The sequence below is a fragment of the Mustela lutreola genome, chromosome 4, assembly GCF_030435805.1.
Source record: "Mustela lutreola isolate mMusLut2 chromosome 4, mMusLut2.pri, whole genome shotgun sequence".
Lineage (NCBI taxonomy): Eukaryota > Metazoa > Chordata > Mammalia > Carnivora > Mustelidae > Mustela > Mustela lutreola.
Window position 1 is genome coordinate 14430947 of NC_081293.1, and position 25512 is coordinate 14456458.

The 25512-nt window shown below is 38.4% G+C and overlaps 1 protein-coding gene across 1 annotated transcript in view; it reads right to left on the reverse strand.

Moving 5' to 3' along the window:
- Positions 1-2448: 2448 nt before the first annotated feature.
- Positions 2449-25512, reverse strand: part of ATRNL1 (attractin like 1) — an 849703-nt gene continuing 826639 nt past the window's right edge. Inside the window, exon 29 of the mRNA XM_059173087.1 lies at positions 2449-4613. Coding sequence (XP_059029070.1) covers positions 4489-4613 — 125 coding nt within the window. The 3' untranslated portion in view covers positions 2449-4488. The remainder of the gene's footprint in view (positions 4614-25512) is intronic.

Below are 25512 nucleotides of genomic sequence, written 5' to 3' on the forward strand. Positions count from 1 at the left end.
TTTCCTGTGCAGTTTTGGAGGGGGACAAACAAAACAAAACAAAACAAAACTGTGTTTAGCAGTGGGGCTTGGAGCATCCAGTGCTTTTATTCCAGTAATTCAACTCCTGATTCACAGCACACTGTGGCAGAAAATGTGGACTTTTTAAAGCAGGTTGGAACTTCCACCCAATCTGTGCTAACACTGCCATGCACACCTGTGGATGTGTATATTGATATGGTGGTAAGTCTTAATTTTAGAAATTTGATAACACCCCACTGTTAAAGGGATACTGTGGTGAAAACACTGCTGTAACACCAACCCAAGGGCTTCTATTCCCTGGAAAATCATTTAAAGTATTTTGAATTAGAGCGATAACTTTGTTACTTAAAGAAATTCTTCTAACTGTAGATAAAGGGAGCTCTTTGGCCCAGCACAGTGTCTCCCTCGTTTGCGGCATGGTAAGAATCACTAAGCTGCTTATTGAGCATATGAATCTCCAGGGTCTGATCCAGTCCTTCTGAATCTTAATCTCTAGAGGCAGAAGTAGGAATCTGTACGAAGGTGGGGAGTTCTTATGACTGAGTAAGTTCTGAACTCACTCTAGTAAAATGGCAAATGGGCTTTGGAAGTTGACTTGTTCTTCAGTGTATGTGGGAGAATTCATTCATTTGGTCAATTTTAATTTTTTAAAACCTTTCATATAAAACACTCCAGTCATCATTTTATGTTTCATGACAAAAAGTTGTACCATGTACGCCAACCAAATGTAAGGACTGGTTTCTTCTGGCCTTACTTGAATGGAAGTGACAATTACTGTTCCTGCCTGACGGTCATCAAACAGTCATTTAAGAAATACTAAAGCTGTATATATTTTGAAAGAGTCAAAACTTCTAAGGACTCAACCATCAAAGTAGTTTTTTAAAGAAATTTCTATGTCCTAGAAATAGAGGAACTGAAGATTGTTATGAAACTTTTACCTACAAAAACCTACTTGATCTTCAGCTGTGGTGCAAGATGGATGAAAAATTAACAGACGGATTCATATGACAGGTAGTAGTAAAGGAGTGGCCTGGTAGCCCCAGGATGGTCAAGACCAGCTATACTGCATGGAGAACCTGCTGTGGGAGGTTTATGTTCATTACCCTCTAAGCTCACAGCAGCTCCACACCTCTATTCACAGATGCAAAGTCTGGATGCTTCTAGAGGTCAAAATGTGCCCAGCACCACGCAGCTCGAAGCTGGTTCCAGCATCTGTTCCCAGGCGTGTCTGCTGGTCTACACTCTAAGGGACTCTGCAGCAGGACCATAGCCATACAATGACCACTGTCTGACAAAACTCCCCAAAAATGTGTTCTTTGGGGGTACTGCAAGTATTTATTCCATGTTGAAATGTGTCCTATTTGAACACAGTAGTATGTGGCATACTCTTTCCTTCGACGTGTGTCACTGAAATAAATTTCCACTCAAAAGTGATTATGAAAATCCCAGTCTCCTTAAAATGTATTAAGTTGACCTCTGAGGATGTCCATCTCCTCAACAAGATTCTCTAGTTGGCCAAATATTGTCCCCAGGCAGATTTTTAATTTTATTTATTTATTTTAGAGGGAGTACGAATGGGAGGGGTTGAGGGAGAGGGAGAGAGAACCTCAAGCGGACTCCTTACTGAGCTCCCAACCGGAACAAGACTCGATCTCATGACCCTGAGATCATGACCTGAGCTGAAACCAAGAGTCTGACACTTAACCGACTGAGCCATCCAGGCACCACCTGCCCCCTACTCCCCACCCCTGTGCCCAGGTAAATTTTTAAAACTCCATTCTATTTAACAAAAATTTTTAATACTTGGAAGAATAAGAAATCCTAAAATCTAAAGGACGTTTCAAAGTTATCCTAAACTGAAAGGTACAGAATTCCACAAAGATAAAGTTTTCAAGACAATCAGTCATTTCACTGTATCCTTTTGGAAGAGGATCTGTATGTGTATATGTGTGGATTGAATTTAAAAAGTTAAAAAAAAGGGGGGGCATCTAAATTTAAAGTGTTTGGGGTATGGGGACAAAAAGAACGTGACACAGATTCAAAGTGAGAATCCCTAAGGTCTTTTCAATCCATTTCACCTGAGGGTGAAGAATTTTACTGCCAGTAAAAAGCTTTGATAATTTGAGAAGATGTTGCATAATTAGTCACGGAGTTAGCAATATTTGGCCCGGAAAGATACAGTATGACTTTAACTTCACATTGCATGATGTCCTGTTGTTCTCTAAAATTCAAATTTTCAAGCGTTAGGAACCTAGTGGGATTCGAGATGGATGAAGATTGGCAATTTTTTCATAGTAATACTGTTTGCTTGGCCTCTCCAAAAGGACGGCTGAAATAGATCTTACCTACAACTCTCTATGCTTTTGTGTTTTTGTTATATAAGCCTCCCTCATGATAGTCATTCGAGAATCAAAACAAATCGGGCAATCGTTTTATTTTTAAATGATTATATTTTTGTAGTCACCAGTTTTGTCAATTTATTTCTCCAGGAGAAAAAATCAACATTTAAAGGGTCCAAAAAGAAGCTAATAAAATTACTTGATTGTTTTTAGGAGACATTTACAAACTTTGCTCACTTCTTTTTTTTTTTTTGAGAGAGAAAACATCACAGGGAGGCAAAAACAACCAGTCCCACTCCCGCCCCCTCTCCCAAAAAACCCACAGGCTATAGATGAATTATTCTAAGAATTAGTCTTATTTTTAATGCATAGAAAATAGCAAAATTATCATGCCAACATAAAGAATATATACTATAATTAGCAAGTGCCTAATTATCAAAACAATGATAGTCATGGCTCGATGCAACCTAGCAATCGTATATACGATGCAACTACCTATTGTATGGTCATTCCTCTTCTATATTACATTCAGTCCTCATCGGATGAAGCTATGGATAAATGGCATTATGAAATAAACATTGAGTATCACAATAGGGTCATATTCTGCTACTGCACGATCACAGCATGCAAGGAACTATGCATCCATCAGCTGTAAACAGTAAAGTGGTTTACCTTCCAGAAATCCAAAGAACGTGAAAAGTACATAGATAGTACTAAACCTCAATTATATTGAAATGACTTTCATAGTGAACCAAGCTGTGTTGTATGAGGCAGCTTTGGATATCTCTGTCATTGCTTTCTACACATATCCTGTTGTCCCTCTGAAGTGGAGAAAACATTTCAAAGGAGATCTGTGATGCTACTGAGTTCTAGCGAACTGGTGTCCAAATGAGGACACCAAGGATTCTATGTCGCAGAGTGAAAGCGCTTTGAAATCATTTTTCCTTTCTGTCATGATGCAGATTTGTGAATCGTTAAGAATATGGTCAATGTGGGCCGTGATGAACTCATTTTCTAAACTGGAAACTTCCTCTTGTGACATTAACGCGTCCACGTTAGAAATAAGGATACTGTAGACATCGACTTGATGGTGGGAAGGGACCTGAATCACATTAAAACTTGGGAGGTGTCACCTCTAAAATACTTTTCATAATATCTGCAAAGCATAGATAAAAATCGAGCAGCTAGGAGAGGAAGGCCAACAGAAGATGGTCCGTTCTTACAAAATGCAGATGGATCATTTAGGTCTGATCCAATGATTCCTAACCAATTAAAAAAATCAGCACAGTAGAGCTGAGGCTTGCACACACTAAAATAACCATTTCAGCTCTCTCCAGTTTCGGTATCGGAGGGTTTTTGGAAGGAGGGGAAACATTGATTGCTGGACAGGTTTTTCCATGCTCTATCAGCTCTGATAATGAGTTAGGCAGTTGGCGTGGATGACAGGAATGTCCTTTTCACTCAGAATTCTAATAAACCTCCTGTGAAGTTGCACACGCCGTCCATCCAAATGTGACCAGTTGTGGTCTGCGTTCCTGTTAGATGGAAAATAGTCACATTCTCAAACCGAGTGTAGACATGATATGGTCATGTGGAATATTTAAATATACTACCTATACCCTACTAAACCAAAATCTTGCTTTTACATTTACAGTGAGATAAAACAGCATTTAAAGCCATTGCAATTCATTTCCTGTTCATATACAAGTGATTTAAGTTTGCTTATGAGGCAAAAACTGTACAATTCTCATCATCCAGGCATTATAAAATGTCTTTCTTTAAAGTCTTGGGATATAAACAGTTTGGTTTATATGAATTACATATTTTCATCTGCATTAAGAAACAATATACATCTTTTTCCAGCGTAATTTAATGTTATCTACGATAAGCCTAAGAGAGTCGTAAAAACTGACTTTATCGTCCGTGACCATCAATACTGTTACTTTCATAAAAGTCACGAACATTCTCTGGTCACTCAGGTCATTGCCCATTCGGAGGGAACTGTACGTGAGCCCTGGGACCATACGGAGATTCGCCTCCATAAAAACTGAGGCCACAGACCAGCCTTAATGGAAGTCATTTTACAAAATCGAAACATTTCGGAATATCCAGAAGCAGCTTCTGTTTCTCAGACACAAGTTCCCTGACGTGTTGAGAGGTGGTGTTTTCGATTTCGGACTCCCGAAGTCTTGTCTTTACTATCTGAAGGCTTCTGTTGTGAAATATCTATTAGGGCACTGGCAATTGCAAGGCCTGTAAGAAGAGGAGAAAATCATTCAAATATTTAGTTAGACATTTCTGGGAGAGTGACAGTGGTATTTTAGCACCCTGTTTTTTTATTGTTTTATATTTAGTCATCAAACATTTCACTGTTTATTGGAAGTTAGCATGTAGCTTGCCCTTTACTTAAAATGTTTCTCAATTGAGACATATGAATGTGACACAGGAAGAAGAACAAGAATCTAACAGTTAATTGACTCTGACTTCAGCTGGTCAAATTCAGTGTGTGTGACAAAGACATTACAGCCAGCTGTGGACAGGACCCCACACCTTAGTTCCCACGTCTGAACACAAGTTTGTTTTAGCTGTACACAGAATTTTCAGTGTTACTATTATGTTTATGTGTATAGAATAAAAAGCCATTGTATTAATATTTTTTTTCTAGAAATTTTGAGCAGTTTTAGGTTTAAAGAAAAATTGAGCTAGTACTGATACATGATTATCAACCAAAGTCCATAGTTTACTCTTTGGGTTCACTCTTTGTATTGTACATTCTAAGGGTTTGGACAAATGCATAATATCATATATTCAACATTAGAGTATCACACAGAGTAGACTCACTGCCTTAAAAATCCCCTGTGCTTTCCCAGTTTATCCCTCCCCTTCCCATGAGCCTCTGATAATCACTGATCTTTTTTTAAAAGTCTCTGTAGTTTTGCCTTGTCCAGAACGTCATATGGTTGGAATCATTGTGCACAGCCTTTTTAGATGGTCTTATTTCACTTAACATTATGCCTTTAGGGTCCATCATATCTTTTTTGGTTCAATGGCTCATTTCTTTTTGGGATAATATTCCATACAATGGAATTTGTATTCCATTCCACAGTTTGTTTGTCCGTCCCCTTATTGAAGGATATTTTAACTGCATCCAATTTTGGGGAATTATAAATAAGGCAAGTGTAAATACCTATGTGCAAGTTTTAATGTAGATGTAAGTTTCCAATTCACAAATACCTAGGAGCATGATCATCAGATCATGTGGTGAGCCTGGCTTTTAGGTTTGAAAGAAACTACCTATCTTGCACAGGAGCTATACTATTTTGCATTCCCACCAGCATTTGACAGCGTCTCTGTCAGCATGTGGTGGTGGTGGTGTGTGGGATTTTAGCATTCTGATAGGAACGTAACTATATCTCATGGTTGTTTTCATTTGCAATTCCATAATAACATAAGATGTTAAGCATCTTTTTCATTTGCTTATTTGTCAGATGCACTTTTTTTTGGTGAGGTGTCTGCTCAGATCTTTTACCCTTTTTTATTGAACAGTTTGTTTTCTTATTGTTGAGTTTTAAGAGTTAATTAACATTTTAGATACTAGTCCTTTATCAGATATGTGTTTTGCAAATATTTTCTCCAAATCTGTGGCCTGTCTTTTCATTCCTTTTTTTCAAGTGCTTTTAAGAAGTAAGAAAGCACCCAGGCACAGAGTTGTGTTATGGACAAGTAGACATGGAAGAAAGACAGCTTGATATTTCTTAAAAATAAGAATAAATTCTGAGTATTATCAGCAGACTATCAGCACAAAAATGAATCTCTAGTTATCTTTGGTAATTTAAAGAGTATTGTTTTGTTACATAATTTTGTCTATTAATTGACAAGAACATTTGGTACGATGTTCATGGATAGTAAAGACTTTCCTAAATTTGTACAATCAATGGTCCAGCCAGATACTCCGGTTTGTCATAGCTATACGTGAAACATTTTAGTTTCTATTAAGTTAGTTTCATATAATTCTTGAGAAAAACAAAATGTGCCAAGTCACCATATTAAACCAAGAGACCAGCCTGCTTGGTTTAAGGGGTGACTAAAGGACTTTTGTTCATTTTCCCATCTCCCAGGTCTTAAAGACTTGACCCTGGGTTGACCTGAACCAAGCCCTGAGCCCTACAGACATTTCTTCAATGTGCTGCTCTTAGAAGAAGGTGTCACTTTGGATCTGAAGTTATGCAAGATGCCACTGAGTTATTTTACTCCATAATTGACTGCATGTGGGTCATAATTATTTTACTCCATAATTGACTCCATGTGGGTAGTATTCTCTAGGTAGGTCTCGAATGTGATCTGGCAAGAACAGAACTCCAGAGGTCTATGAATAGAAAGAAATGCCAATAGAGGGAAACAGGTAGTGTAAGAGGAGGGTCAACCAGTCTAGTGCACGACTGTAGAAGTCAAGGGACGCCATGTTCAAGGAGTCTGCAGAGAGTTCCAAATGGGCCAGCACTGAGGCTGGATGCAAGGACATTAGATTTCCTCGAAGAAGATCTGGATGATGTTTGAGTCATGTCCATACCTAACTGAGGAGGGAAGTCTGACAGTTAAGCAGGGAATGGGGAGAGAGGAAAAGTGAGAACACATAAAGCCTCCATGTTCAAGCCGTTTGGCACTGCAAAGAGTTGAGTTGGTACACAGGGAAAGCAACAGGTCAGATGAGATATATGCAAATACAGAGGATCATCTGAGGACATACATTTTTCGAAGGAAAAAGGAGTTTTTATGTACATGTGAAAATAGAAGAGAAGGTGTTTGTGGAGAAGAAGAAATTAACAAAGCTAGGGAGGGAAAGGATTAAAAAGTTACAGTAATCACTGCCTAGGCTGATAATCTTAGATATTTGCCTTTTTAAGGGCTGCTGTTAAATACCCTGCTCTTTCAGGACATTAAATAAACATTCTGAATTGCTTAGAGATAACGCAAGTTTAAAGGTTCAGAGTTTAAATAAATATTGCTTTCTTGGCCTCTGAAGAATATGTAGGAACTTCTGAAGTGCCCACACAGATATTTCTGCTGTAGGAAATAATTATTTTGTTATTTCTTCAAGGGAGGGAGCTGAAGCACATGTTTTGTTGTTGTTAAAAAGACTCACAGGCCAGGGTTGTGCTAACAAAAAATTCAGTACAGGCAGACCTTAAGTTTCCACAGATCTCTTGGCATCCTTCTGTCATAATTCACAACCTTCTGTTACTTCATTCCTGGCACCATCTTTTCCAGAGACAGCCAAATATGACAAAGAATATATGTCTCTTCTAATGTAGACAGAGACCACTTACAGTAATTGCAATGATCACAGCTTCTAAATATGAAATCATGTTATTCATTAAACTACTGCATGACCCAGTCCAAACGAGCTCTGAAACACAATACTCTTCCATTTACATGTGGCTGCAAATGTGATTTTCCTCACAGAAGATATAATGTCAGGAGAGAAGCAGTTTGAGTTGCCCAAACAGGAAATTCCTTGCTAATCTAAAACTGCCACTGTACCTTTGCAATCCAGGCTATTGGAAGTCCGAAGCCAAATTAAAGTCGTGTCTCTCATATCCTGGGTTTGCTAATGATTTGTAAGTTTGAAAACACATTCCATTGAAAATAATAAATCACAAACCATATTTCAGTCCTTGATTTACAAATAAAATCACAAATCGTGCTCATTTTTAATTTGGCAAATTTTTGTTCTTTCCTATGGAAATAGAACTATCAACTACATTTACAGATTCTGCATAAATGGCACATGCATGTAGGAACCTTGAATTCCTACAGTGATGTTGAGCGTCCCCCACATGTACCCTGAGAGGAGGCTCCAGGGGGCGCAAGACCGGCTCTCATCCTCTGGAAGGGCCAAACCAAGTTTTTGTTTAGATTTAAACTTGGATCCTTTACAGGACTACACAGCTGTAGCATCTCATGAGTTATCCTTTTAAAATAATCTTATAATTTAATTAAGAACAGCATAATGATCAGAACAACTGCATGCATTCTGAATCAAATTATTGGGCGTAAGTTTTTATTACCATTTTTGCATTTCTTTATATTGTACTCTGTGGAGAACTCTAACACAACAACCCAGAAATTGCTAGGTCCTCATTCAACCTTCAAGAAGCCTGAACAGAGGAGTAAACATGAGGAAACAGGTCCCAGTCTTCCCGAAGTGTCTAGTGTGTGGAAGTCCCTTTAAAAAAGGGAGAGAGGTTGAGAAGTCAAACTAGTTTCTATCCTTGCCCTTCAGTATACTCTATTGTAGGGAATCTTAGTTGGTATAAAGAAAAGTTGTCAGTAGCTCTTTAAGAAAACCAGTATTTCTGCCCTCTCCTTGCATGAAACATGTGTATGCTGGTGGGAGACTGACTATATGAACAGGCAATCACCAGGCAATAACATGACTCTGGCCCACAAAAGCAGCAACCTGCTCAGGAAACCAACCCCTATCTACAATAATCAGACTAGGAAGCCCGCCTGCCGTGGCAGGTTTGCGGGAAGTCAGCCTGCTATCTCTGGTAACAATCCAGGAGGTGAAATGATTACCCGGTAACAACGGGTCCCACCTACCAAACTTCATTAATAACTGACAACTTCCCTAATTTTTGTCCAAGCTTCCAACTTAGGGCCAACCCAAGAAGGGCAAATATGGACCCCTAACCAATCATCTAGGATGCCCCATGTCTAGTTAACCTGACTCTAGATTTCCTGTGCCAATAGCTTCCAATCAGGGCATGCTTGAAGTCCTCTCTTTTTTCCACTATATCCCACACACTTGCCTATTTTTAAGCGTCTGTCGAAATGCAAGCACTGAATGTTGGGTGATTCCCTTGCTGGAGCAAGTTCTGAATAAATAGACTTGCTTGTTATTTCTTTAGTCTTGGTTTATTTTCAGAAGGGTGATGAAGAGATAAAGGTAGCTTGAGATCTTTCCTAGGTGGTTGTTTGTTTTTTTTTTCAATGCATCAATAAATAAAAACAACTTAAAAATAATTCATCCACATTGCTCTTTGAGGCAAACCCTTTCTCCTTGTTTAGAGTTCCCTGGGAAATCTGTGCCCAGGGAGAGGTTTCCAGGTGCCGACCCCCCACTCCTGGTGCCCCTAGTGGAAGCGCTTCTGGCCAACAGGACGCCATGCAGCGGTGCATGCTGCCCAGGGTTTGAGTTCCATTAAAATCAGGTCACTCCAGAAGATCATTTTTCAAAACGTCACACAAATCATCTGATGAAATCCACTTATTGTGTTCTCTGGGCCTAGCATAGTTCCTTGTTATCAAAGCAATACAATTAACCGGGGGAACAATTCATTATTTTAGACTGGTGGTCCAAAGGAATTTCATTTACCGTGTCAAGATGATGCACAGACGCGGCGGGCTGCAGAATTTACATCAAAATATGCCGGGAGAGTCAATAAAAATGCTGGGGTTTAAATATTTATTATAAGCTTTACCTTTTTGCACTTCTAGTTTTTAAATACCAGACACGATGACATTTAGGTTATTTAAATATGAATTATAAACCTCATAAGAAAGAAGGTACCATCTTCTGTTTCGTACTCCACCTGCCAAAGCCTCATGGTGTGTCAAACTAGCTCTTACAGAGGTGGCATGTCACTGGTGGCTGTTCTCAGTCACTTGGGGCTTGGTGAGCTGGGAAGAAAGCAGACTCCTTTGGGACCATGCAGACTTCCTTCAGAACAGGGGCACTATTTAACAGTTACTGATGTGGATGCCAAGAGCTACCATGGATATTTAGGAAGTAAGTAGAAGATATACCAGAATCAGACCTTTACCCAGATTCTTAAGGGAAAAAAAAATTCCAACCATTTCTTCCTAAAATTAAGAACTTTGTTTCTCAATAAACACCTGCAGACATGCCCTTAAAAAACAAAACAAAACAAAAACAATAGAAATGACTAACAGCTACATATTTACATGGTAAATAAATATATCTTTTTAAACCGCTAAATTTGCAATGAAAGCCACCAAGGAGAAACATCAGGGATTGACTTATCTTTAGTAAAACTCTAGTTTTTCCTAATGGAAGCAGAATGGTATTAGTAGACTCCGGCTGTAACAATGTAATCATAAAATTACTGATGTGTGTTTTTTTACAATTATGCAGAACAATTAATAAGTACAGTAATAAAATACTGCACATCAAGTGAAATTGCCTTGGAAAGAACATCCTCTTTATATACAAACATAGCACTTCCATTTTACATTTGAACAAAGCCCCCGAAAAGTCATTCATTTTGAAATGCTCCCCTCCCAAGTCTGTGTAAAAGCAGGCACCACTATATATTTTAATTTTCCAGGAAAACAGCTTCATTAGGCGTGAAAGGTTAATTGCAGGTTTAAGTGGAGCTCAGGGAATGGTGCAGGGTCTGCAGTGAATTACACAGTCTGCTTTAGGACGACTTGAATGAGTGCTGTAAACTGTTTGCCCTGCTAAAATGTTTTACTACCTCATTTACTATCTGTCTTCTTTTACGGCTTGTATTTGTAGTTCTTCTAAACCTTTAATGGCTACAGTTTTATTTCACTGTAATCAGATTTAAATGGAAATACCATGCTGGGATGTTTAAATGTTTTCCCTCTGATTGTATACAGCTACATACTACTGATCAGAGTCCTGGCTATCCTTCACATGATTAAGAAAGTGACTTTGGGAAACTTTGATGTTACCTAGACTCTAGCTATTGTGCAGACTTAATTTAACATTCAGTGTGGCCATCCTTGCCAATATGCAACTAGGGCTGGATGCATAATTAGAAAATATGCATTTCCATTTTAATTTATCTGTTGGAAGGCCAGTGCAACTGAAGTCATTATTAGGCAGAACTCCAAAGGTTACATTGTTGAACCAAAATTGAAATGCTTCAAGTACTGAAAACACTGGAATGACAAATGGACTAGTCATATTTGTCTGAGAGTTTAAAGAAATGTTTCCCTTCACCTACTAAAAACCAATGACAACTAGAGATGTCAGTGTTTAAATACAAATTGTAAATGTATTCTGCTTATACAATTTTGTTTGGCCTTTAACACATCATAATATTTTAAAATTTCATTTAAAGACACACCGTGCAAGTTTTATGAAATATAATCCTACCCCAGCACCACAGATACCACCTTCTGTAACATTGCTAAGTTCTCCCTAAATTGTATATGGACTGTTCTCTGATTGGTTGGAATATGTTGAGTAAATCATGGTCATTAATATCTCAAGCCATGGTTTAATGCAAATCCTTATGCTTTCTTAACAAGTAAAGTTTATTTTGGATGTTAACAGTTCTAATTTTAATTACATAGTAAAAAATCTTATTAATTCATTTAAAATATTCAGTGATTTTTTTTTTTTTTTTTAAGAGTCACGGACATTAGAAGAATCAGCCTTGTAGCTACCCTTCCACATTGTTAAGTAAATTTCCAATTGAGAATTCTCTCATCCTAAGCCACCTGGGGAAATATTTCCTGGTATTTTCTTCCTTCATTTAAAGGAATTTGATATGTGATAATTCTTTATTTTAAGCCCTAATCATCTTTAAATTAATCAAAGTGCTTTCTGATCATTCATTGGAAAAATCAAACCATGGTAATACTGTAATATTTTATTTTATGGTAACATTTTATTTTCCAATAGGTAATATTATATTTTATTTTCCATTAGGTAGATATTTTATTTTATTTTGGTAATATTTTATTTTCCATTAGGTAGAGACATTGTATTTCAGCATTTCTAGTAATAAAATGTCATTGGTTGCTTTAAATTAAATGAGATTATGTGTGAAAATATTTATAAATTCTTATACAAAGGTAATTAATAATTTTAATAATTAAACAATCAGTTACTACCACTACTAGTAATAAATCAATCAAATTATGAATGTCCAGAAAACTCCAAAGTCCTCAAATATCTAGAAAGTGTTTGAAGGGCAATTCACTTCACTTAACTATTATTTCTTGAGTGTCTACTATATATGCTAGGCACTGCACTGAGTCCCAAAGAGTTTAGCAATGGATAAGACAGACAAGACATAAAAGATTTGATATCCCATGGAACTTCCATTATAGTGAATCAAGCTTTTGTTTTCTTTTGACAAAGTTATTGTGAAGATTAAATGTGAAGTGCTTAGGAAAAGTACCTGGTACCTAAGAGCTCAAAAATGTCATCATCACCATCATCATTATCATCACCGCCATCATCATCACCATCACTACCATCACCACCATCATCACCACCACCATCATTACCATCACCATCACCATCACCACCATCATCACCATGACCATCATCACTAAGTGAGAAGTCTGAAGTCAAGTAGGGAGCAGTTGACAAAACACAGAGCACTCAAGACTTTGCTTCTATCCTTTAATAGCATTCATTCATTCACCCAACAGCTAGTGTGCCTACTGTCTGGAATGCCAAATAAGGAACACAGTTAGATAGAAAGGGGGACTCAAAGACTTGTGGATGGCATCAATTTAGAGCAACATTGTCAGTGAGGTGGTACTGTGTTCAATCCTCAAACCAAAATTATTTTGATGCCTTGGATAACCAAATTGAGAATTTGCTCATAGTGATACAGAAGACTTATGTATATTGCTATTCATTATAGAATATGAAAATAATTGAAAGTGGTAGTGGCAAAATAGAGGAAAGGCAACATGCAACAGAGAAAGCATTGTTTATATTAATATTGCTCTATTATTGGAAATACTACCAATAATTAACCTTTATCCACTTTCTAGGGTTAAAAAAAATGCTTTCCCATTGATAATCTTTGGCTTAAGTGGGTCAGGGAGCTCATTGTATCCCCTCTTCACTGATGGCCAAATGAGGCACAGAGTGATGAAATGCCCAGTTCAGGGCCACACAGCTGGCGCTGGAGGTGGCACCTGAACTCAGGCCTCCAGACCCTTTGACTTGAACTCTGCTCACTTCATACCATTAGAAGAAAATTGCTACTTTAGTACAAATGAGAAACATATGATATTAAGCCAAAGGCGGGGGGGCTGTGGAACCCAAAATTCAAAAACTGGTAGAGGTGTAAAATCAGTGAGGGTCAAAGGCATTAATTAATGTTGATGGTTATAAAAATAATAGCAATAATATACTTTTTAAAAAATCCCTATTCTGTTACCATTGACTGAATGCTTACTAATGCAGTCATTGCCCTCAGCACTGGATGTGTATCATTTTATCCACTTATGCAAATAGGAGCAGACCACAGTGTCGCTTCAACTGACAAACCTGTGTTGAGGGCATATATGTAACTAGCATGGTTGAGGTGGGCTGTTGTCAAAGAGTCATTATCAAACAGCGTGAAGCTAGGGCAACAAGACAAGCACTCCTAGATTTGCTAATAATCACACAGAGATAAATGCTATGAAGTAGGCCCAAAGCATGAGGGAAAAAAATGCAGAGGGGAGACCTCTGGGGTGGGTGTGGAGGTCAAAGATTCCCAGGCGAGATGGTTTCTGAGCTGAGGTGTGAAAGATGAGAAAGGATTACGCGGGAGAAAAGGCCTGGCCTGAGCACTGGGGTGCATTCGGGCTACCAGGAACTAACGCTTCCCCAGCACGAAGGGCAAGGGCATTTGAAACTTTTGGACGTTTGCTCTGGGTGGAGCACAGGTGCGAACAGGAGAAGAGTGAGGGGGAAGCAGAAAGGAGTCCAGGAGACAGCCCCAGGTGCCAAACGTGGAAACAGATGTTCCATCCGCAAGCCGGAAAGAGCCACGGGATGATTTTAAGGAGTGGAAAGGCATCACCATATGTTGATTTCAAAGAGACACTCCTAGTGGTAGCTGAGACGGATGGGAGTTGGGGGTAAGGCTACGAGAACTATAACCAGATAAGAAAACAGCAATAAAGAGAGAGAAAAATGATGAACAGCACAGATGTTTTAGGAGAGATTAATATGGGAGATGAAAAATAGGGAGTGATCTAGAACAACTCCCAGCTTGCTGGCTTGAACAGCCAAGTGCATACAAATGTTACTCACTGGCATGTGAAGGAGGGACAGAATCACCATGGCGGATCATTTGTTCTGTTCTGGACGTACTGAGTTCAGCGATCTGTGAGACATCTCAGAGGGGGTGTCTGGCTAGATAGGCCAGTGGGAAGCTCAGAAATAAAGTCTAGCCCAGAGATAACCAGGGTGTTCTGCATGGATGGAATCTGAAGGCTTTGTAAGTATAGGCAAGTAATGCTAGGTGTTGTAATAGTTAAAGGCTGACATCTCAGTGGCTCCACATCTTAGTTCATTTCCTCACTTTGTAAAAGTCCCAGATGAGTATCCTGATTAGTGTTGGGACATGCGTGGGGGGGGAGGATGAGGGAGTGAGTGCAGCCCCTGGCCTGTGCAGTAACTCCGGGACCTGGGCTGACGGCCATTCTGCCATCTTCAGCTGGGGCTTCCACGAGTGCCTGGGCCATTGACATCTAGGAGGCAGGTGGGAGACGAGAAGGTAGAGAAGCTCATGGTACTGCCTCAATGCCATTAGCAAGTCCTCCTCTGCGGGAACATCTCTCCGCTAAAGGATGGAGGGTCGGATCTTGGGTGGGAAGCCGGCAGTCTCTGCCACCAGGTGGAGGAGGCTGCCCTTGGTGGGAAGAAGAGGGTAGAAGGAGGTCAGTCCGAGAGGAGACGACTGGCCATGGTGGTGGGGAGTCCATGGGAAGACAGACCACCCGGAGAGGCAGGAGGAAGGCAGAACTGAGACTGGCCAAGACTCTAAGAAGACTAGTCAGGGGCTAGTTCTAACCTGTGGGACCCGTTTTTGTTTGTAACAAATAGCCACAAAATTCCATGACAACTCTAAGCCAGCTGAGTGCGTGGCTTCCAAGCTTTTCTTGATCTGAAATTCGGAATGTCCCTTGAGAGGTTTCTCTTGGAAGGAAGTTGGAGTTGGTGGTTCCAAAGGTCACTCTGGCTCTCTAGATTTATGGCTGCAGCTGCCTTTCTTCAGCAGGCCTGCAGCAAGGACCCAGACCCCGCCGCAGGCCCCCTCGCTTGTACAGGCTCTCGAGGGCGGCAGAGCGGGCTGCCACGAGCATGACTGCAGAGTCCGGGGACAAGGACTTCCTTGCTGGAGATGAGCATTTGTTCCTGCTGCCTATGGACTTGTGAAGGCCTGGACATACTTCTACCAGAGTGAGAACCACACCCGTAACAGTAGGTATGGTCTGTACTTCCAGATGTGGTTTCCGTGACGCCAAGAACACCCACCAAGACCTGGTTCTACGTTTCCTATCAGAGAGATAAGGAGGAGGCACGGTGTCAAAGACCAAACTGGGACTAGCATTATGTCTAGCAATCTCTGGACAACTGAATAGATTATTTTTTAAATTAATTTTCTAACTCTTCGTGTTATAATAGAATTTTGCATTTTTAACTCTGCCTACCCCCAAGATTGGGAGCACTTAAAATGTAAGAGCTATGTTTTTATTCACCTTTATATCCCAATGCTTAGTCTGAAATAGGTAGTCAACAACCACCACTTGAATGAGGAGTAAATGCAATATCGTCGTTCTGTATGCTGCTAAAGAAGCGAATTCTGATTCGAGGTCTTGGTGTTATTTTATCTTGAAGGTATTCAGAAACAGAGGCTCGCCTCCTTCTTTTCTCTCTCCCTGTGCTTCGCTGCAAAGAAGACAGTGAGTGGAGCGTGGGAATAATGCAGGGCAGGGAGGGACCACCAGAGCAGCAGTGGACCTATAAACAGTCCCTTTTCCAAAAGGGGATCCAGGGGAGAGTCTCCTGCATGGTCTCACTGTGCTCCCCTGAAGGCCTGAACATGCTTATGACCAGACAGTGGAGCTACACCAGTGAGCATCTGGCCCAGTATCTTGGTCAACATGGTCTATAAACAGGTTTTAATATCTGTGGCTGTGTGTACAATATTGATGAAAAATTGAAACAGCTGCCACACTTGCTTGGCAGCGAAGCATTAGCAATTCAGCTCTCCCGAAATGTCTTTGGAGAGACTGAGAGTTTTAAATCAACTCGGGAAGCCCCATCATAAGCTTCTTTCAGTTCCTGAATGAACCACTTCCCAAAAGGGTAAAATCAGTTCACCTTTCAAGTTCTGATCTCTCTCTGGAGATCTGTGCAAAGTTAGAGCCAACACAAAAAGCACAAATAATTTTTTGAGCTCTGATATCTATTTATAAGGAACTAGATTATAATTTTTAGTCAAGGTTAAACAGTGTTGGTATGCTGTGAGTCACTGCTTTCCACAGCATTTATAGAAGAATATATGAGAGTACAGTAGACAGCCTCAAGCTTAAATACCACACAGTGCCTATGGACCACACTGACTATTAAAAGACAAGCCATCAAAAAAAAAAAAAAAAAAAAAAAAGACAAGCCATCAACTTAAAAAAAAATGAAGTTTAGTATTGTCCAAGGTGATGTTTCTGCTTCCCTAAATTCACAGCTGCCTTCCGTTTAAAACTCTCAGATCATAGCAAAACTGGGAGGGAAAAAAAAAAGCAAGATAAAATTATGCAAATCCTCACTGCTAGCCATTTAGATAAAATGGAAGGGAAAAATGCCATACAGAATCATGATTTTTCCATTAATATTATTATAAATTGCTTAGACCTTACCAAAAGTTATTACAGATTACTTAATGGCCAAAGGCATTTTAGCAAAAACAGATGTGTCTGTAACCAAATTGATCCTTGATAAATCTCCTTTGCTGAAGGAAAAGGCAGTATAGTTGGACAGTGTATTTCCCAAAAAAAGACTCCAAACCATGCCTCTGATGTTTGCTAAGTGATCCAAGACCCCAGATAGTACACATTCTCTCCAGTAATTCAAAACAGGGGCTTTGGGGAAGTAGTTTGTTTAAATGACCTCCTTTAATCTAACAGAAAATATTATAAAAGAAACCTTCATTCTCTGAAGCAATTTTGAGATTCTGACTGAGCTTGTCCCATAAAGACTGACCCTTCTGAGTGAAAAAAGTGTCATTTTGCCCCACTTTGCCTTTGGAAACAATCAAAGTGTCCCCTGAGCTACTGTAAATTGAGAAATGTTACGAAGAGTCAGCACTAGTGGGAACCTTTCAAACTCTACAGGCAGGTAAATCATAGAGGGAGCAGATTTCAGAATGATCTGGAACTTTCTGATGTTATATCCAGGGGGATAAACATGGTCCTGCATTCATTCCAAGGTATCTGTAGACACAAAAAGAACTCCAATACATTGTTCTACAATCTCTGACTATAGTTTTTTAAATATCCAAATATATTTGGAGAAGGGATATCTTGCTAATCATAGCTTCTTCATAGCGTGGCAATGAAATGGGCTAAGAGATGGATGGAGACAGAAATTCGTATTTGTACGTGTCATTATAAAGGGCCCACTGGAGAGAGAATCAGAATGTCATTTGTGGGAGAGATGGAAGACTTTGCCTTCTTCATTAGGCGTATTCACTTTGGATTTTATCTACCTATTTTCAGTAAGTGCCTTAGCTGGCAGGGAGATGAAAAAACTTGCTTTCAGGTCAATAAAGGAAATCTCTTATGATCAATGGTTGATTAGAACAGGATCTTCTGAGCAGCAGGCTCTGAGCTGCATTCTGTAAAGGGTTTTCAAATTAGTCTTACTCTGAGGTCTGGGCAAGGGGCCAGTTCACCATCCAGCTGCTGCTGACTTTCAGCCCGATGGTTGATGAGTTCTCATAATTAGAGGAAAAGTTTTTTTTGTTTTGTTTTGTTTTAATAAGGAAAAGAAACTTGCATTTTAGAGGAATTAAATCTAAGAAAGTATAGGAGTATAGCAGAAGTATGGTACTATCTGGTTTTAAAAAGTATTTATGTTTCAAGATGCACAGATCAATGAAACAGGATAGAGAGCCCAGAAATAAACCCATGCGTTTATGGTCAATTAATCTATGACAAAGGGCAGGAGAATATACAATGGGAAGAGACAGTCTCTTTAATAAATAGTGTTGGGAATACTTGACAGCTACATGCAAAAAATGAAAGTGGACCACTTATACCACACACAGAAATAAACTCAAAGTGTATTAAAGATCTAAACGTTGAGACCTGAAGCCTTAAATTGGTCTTAGTAAGATATCTATGGCTATGTCTCCTCAGGCAAGGGGAACAAAAGGGGAACAAAAATAAAAATCCACCATTGGGACTACACCAAAATGAAAAGGTTTTGCACAACAAAGGAAACCATCAACAAAACAAAAAGGTAACTCACTAAACGGGAGATGTTTGCAAATGATATATCTGATACAGGACTAATATCCAAAATACATAAAGAACCTACACAATTCAACACCAAAACCAACAACAGCAAAAACCTAATCTGATTAAAAAATGGGCAAAGGATAGGAATAGACATTTTTCCAAAGAACACATACAGAAAGCCAACAGACATATGAGAAGACACTCGACATCACTCATCATCAGGGAAATGCAAGCCAAAAACCACAAAAAATCATCAGGGAAATGCAAGCCAAAAACCACTGGTATCACCTGATACCAGTCAGAATGCTAGCATCAAAAAGACAAGAAACAACAAATGTTGGCAAGGATGTGGAGCAAAGGGAACCCTCGTGCCCTGTTGGTAGGAATGTAAATTGGTGCAGCTACTATGGAAAACAGTATGAAGATACCTCAAAAAATTAAAATAGAAATACCATATGATCCGGCAATCCCAATTCTGATATATGTGTCCAAAGGAAAAGAAAACACTAACCCCCAAAGATAAAAGCACCCCTCCGTTTATTGCAATGTCATTTACAATATCTAAGATATGGAAACAACGTAAGTATCCATTGATAAATGAATGGATAAAGATAATATGAAATCATATACTGGACTATTGGAATATAATGGAATATTACTCAGCCATAAAAAAGAATGAAGAATGAGATCTTGCCAATTGTGACCACACAGTGTTGATACATAAAGTTGAAATAACTCAGAGAAAGACAAATACCATATGATTTCACTTACACATGGAAACTAAAAAACAAAACAAACAAACAAACAAACAAATACCAGAAATGGACTCATAAAGATGGAGAACAAATTGGTGGTTGCTAGACGGGAAGGGAAGTGGAGGGAAGGGTAAAATAGATGAAGGGGATTAAGAGGTATGATCTTCCAGTTATAAAATAAATATGAAAAAGATAGCATAGAAAATATGGTATATAACACTGTAATAATGTATCATGACAGAGAGTAACCATACCTATTGTGGCAAGCACTGAGTAATATACAGAATTGTCAGATCACTATGTTGTACACCTGAAACTGGTATAATATTGTATGCCAACTACACTGCAACAATAAAAATTTTAAAAAGGTTTGCACACACACACACACACACACACACACACGAACGTATATATATATCATATTTTGTTTTATATTCCTTACTCCAAATCCTTACTTTTTTTTTTTTTTAATTCTTCAAAAACCCTCACTTATTAGAGCTGGAGAATGTAGATTAAAAATTGTATTTACAAAGGTACTTAAGACTTGCCCTTGAACGATGTAAAGGAGATACTGAAAGGCAACTATAAATGACTTATTTATAATTAAGTACATTTAGTCTCCCTTGCTTTTACAATTTTTATTATTTTTTTTGTGTGTGAAAGACTATGTTTTAAACACATTTGGACAAACAAGGATTGCAATAATCAGAACAAATGCACATGCCCTATGAATAGCTGCAGATTTTAATGAATTACATTTCATTCCCGTTTCACTTTCCACAGGTAAAAATGGCCAATGAGCTGTTTTTATTTCTTTGGTCAAGTACTAATCAAGAAAAGAGAAGGTAGAGCAGAAAGTACTGACCTTGAGACAATAAGCTACAATGCCAAAGAACTACCTACTATTTGTGGAAAACTAGGATAATCTGCAAAGGATGGAAAGTGAGTGCACAAAGTAGCAGATCCTAAAGGCTCAGGGACTCAACATCCAAAGTCCATCAAGCATTACGCCTAGCTGCATACCACAGAGCCTTCTTTGCAGGGAATTATAAATAGTGTTATCTGCAAGAAAATATTGGGTGAGCTGCCTGAAACAAAATATGGCTGTCTTTGTACAGACACTACTCATATGGCCAGAACTGATCCAGCTGAATAAGGAGCTAAACCAATTATACCCCAAATTTAATTTTAATTCAAAGCAACAATTAAATTCTGGGTGGAACAGCCTGACTTTTGGGCTGAGCCATTCAGATTGGTTTACAGTTACGGTGGCCTCGATGGCATGTCTAGATCATGTCTTGAACTCTGTGATCCAACATGCAGAGTTGATACACTGTAATCCTGAACATGAGCTATATTTAGAAGCGCAATTAAACATGCACAGGCATCTTAGGATCAGAAATCTCCTATATCTCTAGAACTACCGTGAGATGAAATAAATTATTGACTCACTGTAGCTGATGTGGAAAAAGGCTGGTTCAGAAGAAAGAAACAGGCGTAGGATGCCTCCTGAAGATCATTTTAAAATACGGAGTGCTGGTATTCGAGTGTACATTGGACATAGTTAATCATCCACAGCCACATACCCTGAAGCCCGGTCCATGAGGAGACACTTGCTTAACTTCTTAACATGAGCAGAACTTTAATATGAAAGGATCTGTACCATATTCTGTGAGAGGACTTGGAAACTACACCACAAACCTCACAAAGACGCTTTTTCACAGATTACTTAACCTTTCTCAAACGTTTATATTAGACTGACATTTGAAAAGAGAAAAAATATATTTTTATATACCAAAGCAGTCTGTTCCACTCTCCATCTTTAACATATTGACATGTGTTTTGTTCTAGTATTAACTCAAAATTAGCTGTGAGATAAAAGTTCATATTAATTATGCCATAATGTAGTCTAATCACTGCTGACATTTTGGAAGGTGGTAAGGTAGCCAAGATATACTGAAAAAGTGGGTGAAAATATTTCATGTGTTCATCACAGGAAGCCTACAGTGCTTCTCCATGAGCTCATTTTGTCCTAAAGTGAACCCAACAAGGACAACTATTGCAAGCAGGATGAAAGGACCTAGTCAAAGCGCAGACTCCTTCAGACTTGTTACTTCTCTGGCTCCTAGATGAGGAGCCAAAAAGATTTTGGACATATTTCAGCTTTAATCTCATTATTTTATTGATTCTTATGACTTTGGTGTAACACAAAAATCAGATCGAAAGTGTCAAAGACTTATGTTTTAGATGTCTCTTCCTCAATTTAAATGATTAGCCCTAGAATTAGTGAACAGTAAATCTAATCGGGCACTGCCTTTTGAAGTCAGTAAATGTTGCAAACTTTAATATTAAAAAACAGATACTTTTATTATACAAAAGTTCCCAAATCCCAGTAGGAAATATATGTGATCACGTTTAGCATCAACAAAATTTTCCTTTTCAAAAATGTGAGCCTAAATTAGTCCCTATAGTTTATCAGTCAGAACAGAAGTTGAAATTTCTCCTTGTTGAACGGAGTGAAAATCGAGCACATCGCAGTTACAACACAAATGCAAAGGAAAATACTGATTTTGATTCTCTCTTGTTCTTCAGGGGAGGATTGACAAAATGGGGTTCTCAGGATGGTTATGTTGAAGAATACAAAGATTCAGTGAGTTTGGTAATGTTTTTGTTTCTTACAATCCCGTTGAAGCAAATTCAGGCATTGTTACAAGTATGAAAGAATCAAGCTTACAGGACAGATTTCCAAGATCATTCTTAAAGTCTGATCCTTCCAATAAGGATGCTTTACACACACACACACACACACACACACACACACACGCACCCACACGCACGTACACTTACGGAGTATTAGATTAACCCCTAAGAACCAACAAAGTGCAAAATATTCTATTATATTTCTACTGGTACCCTTTTTATTATCCATATGAACAGACTAAGCAAAGTACTCCCTTATTTAAAAAAAAAACAACAACAAAGCAATACTGATTTAGTTCTGGTTTGATGAGAATTTCAAACAAGGAAAAAGGTAAGAGAGTGAGCATCAGAAACTGAATTTGGGGACTTTGGTTTGGGATAATTAACTAATCAATAGACAATTCTCCTTCTCGGGGACACATAGGGCCAGACATTTATTAAGGAACTTTTCAGAGTTTCATACAAGGTAATTAATACAGGCTTCAATATAGAAAATTACTTTTTAATGACTTTCTGTTCAAGTTACATGAATTTTATGTAAGGAAAGGCTTATGAAGTCTAAGGTTTTCTTTCTACCCAGGTTATTAAAATTTGTATTTGAATATAGTTCCTCTCATTAACATTAAATCAGTTAGCTTTAATTTATGAAAAAGGACTGCTAAGTTTTACAATAGTTTGAACAGCTTTAATTTGCATTCATGAAAAAACACAATAAATTAATTTGCTACTTGGAAAGAATTTGACAAATGCATTAATCATGAAGAAACTGAATTCGGTTTTCTTTACTCTTTCTCACAAAGATAGATGTAAGATAAGAGACTACCGATTTAACCTTCTTTCAGCAGAATGAGATGTCATGATAATAATGGGGATATTCAGAGAACCAGAGAATTTCAGAGCTGGAAGGAATCTTAGAAATCTCCTGGTTTAACATGTAGGGAAAGAACAGGTCAGTATCCCAAACTGTCAGGGGAGTGGGGTGGAGTAGTGGAGGGGAATGATTTCACTTTCTCCATTGGAAAACACAGAAAAGTTAGAATTATTCAAAGACTAATTTGGCATTTAAATATAAAGTTGTTTAAATAAATAACTTCCACCTGCTGCTTCTTGTCCCTGCAGTTTGAGACTACAGTTTGAGCTCAGAGATTATGCGGAATCATAACATGAAACACTTACTGCAGAATTTAGATTTTTAAGCAATAGCATGAAAATAGCACTCAGACTATTCCTGACACCTCCATTGTGCATTGATGTTTTTGACAAGTCAATGAAATACTGTCAAATACATTTACAAATTTGTATCACCGTGAAAAGCTTTGGATAAAGGAACATTCAACAGCAGTATACTGTGTTGCAAATATTTCTCTAATTTTGCTATTTGTCTTTTTACTTTATTTTTCTCTTAGCATCAAACTTGCTTTCATATGTAGTTCAAGTTACAGGTGCTCTTTATGACTCGTATATTTTTGTGCTACTTGGAAGGGCCTTCCTTACTTAAGACCATAATAAGGTGTTCTCCTGTTTTCTCCTATTGCTTTATTTTTTATTTTTTATTATTATTATTTTTAAATGTATTTATTCCTTTATTATTTAGAAAAAGAGAGAGAGCACTTATGCAGGAGCAGTGGAAGGGACAGAGGGAGGGAGAGGGAGAGAAGCAGACTCCCTGCAGAGTGGAGCCTCATGCGGAGCTGCTGCTGGATCCCAGGACCCTGAGATCATGGCCTGAGCTAAAATCAAGAGCCCGATGCTCAACTGACTGAGCCACACAGGTATCCCAGTTGTTTGTTGTTGTTGTTTTTTTAATTTAAATTTTTTATATTATTAAGAAAATACAAAAGAAGTTGCAGCGATTACAATATTCTTAGCAAATGTTCAAACTTTATCAATCACTGTTGAATTAATGTAATTCTAATTTTTTTTAAGATTTTTTTTTTTTTTGATAGAGATCACAAGTAGGCAGAGAGGCAAGCAGAGAGAGATGGGGAAGCAGGCTCCCTGCTGAGCAGAGAACCTGATGCGGGGCTCGATCCCAGGACCCTGAGATCATGACCCGAGCCAAAGGCAGAGGCTTAACCCACTGAGCCACCCAGGCGCCCCTGCAATTCTAATTTTTGGTCTACTACATACATATAATATATGTGAACATATGTATGTATGAGACATTGCTGGGTTGCGTGAAGATGTGCATATAATAATTTACATAATTTAAATCATGGGACCACTTCATCATCACTAGAAGGATTTTAATCCTTAAGTAAAGACTCTGATCAAAAAAGACTGTAAGTGCCTACAGAATGATCTTAACAAAAAATTGAATCGCTCTTTGTAATTCAAACATTACACTAAATTATGGAAATGATTCCTATTCACCCTTTACTGTGGGGTAAAGAACATGAATATCTTAAGGATAGCAAGAAAATAACCCATGAGCCCACTTATTACACGAGTTGTATTCTCCTTACGCTAAAAATACTAAATTAGTTTTGCTCTTTTAGGTCTTTGTGTCTATAGAAGTAAATCTAAATTTTTTCTTTTAACTTACAATTTGTTTTTTCTATATGTTATTCTTTATATGAAAGATATTGCCTTACTTCTTATTTTCTTATTAATTTAAAAATTTTAAAACCTGTTCTTATAATATCACATATGCCAGCCTGGAAAAGAGAATTTTTTTTGCCAGAGATAATCCTGACTACTAAGAAGAATATTATCAGAGTGCCAGGGTGGCTCAGTTGGTTAAGGGTCCAACTCTTGATTCGGGCTCAGGTCATAATCTCAGGGTCATGGACACTAGCCCCATGTCTGGCTCCTTGCTCAGCAGGGAGTCTGCTTGAGATTCTCTCTCCCTCTCCCTCTCCCCTGGCCCACCCCCCAACACTGCTCTCCCATGCTCTTTAAAATAAATAAATCTTTAAAAAAAGAAAGAATAATATCTAGATTATTTATGTATATAAAGGGATCATGTTATTATATGTTAAAGTATACTTAATTTTGATTGATCTTCAGAAAATTTTAACATTAAATTTTAAAGATTTATTTATTATTTTAGAGAGAGGGTGCACACACTTTCGTGTACACTTGGGGGGAGGGGCAGAGGGAGATGGAGAGAGAGGCTTAAGCAGACTCCCTGCTGAGCAAGGAGCCAGACATGGGGCTAGTGTCCATGACCCTGAGATTATGACCTGAGCCCAGATCAAGAGTTGCTGCTCAACCAACGGCACCACCCAGGCACCCCATACATTAAATCAAATTTTAGCCAAATGATTACTGAAAACTACTTCTGATTCTGGTTTCCTTAGTAAAACATACAAATCCCAATTGACAAATTATAGTGTTTCTCTCTAAAAATAAGGATTAGGACACCTGGGTGGCTCAGTTGGTTAAACAACTGCCTTTGGCTCAGGTCATGATCCTGAAGTCCCAGGATCGAGTCCCACATC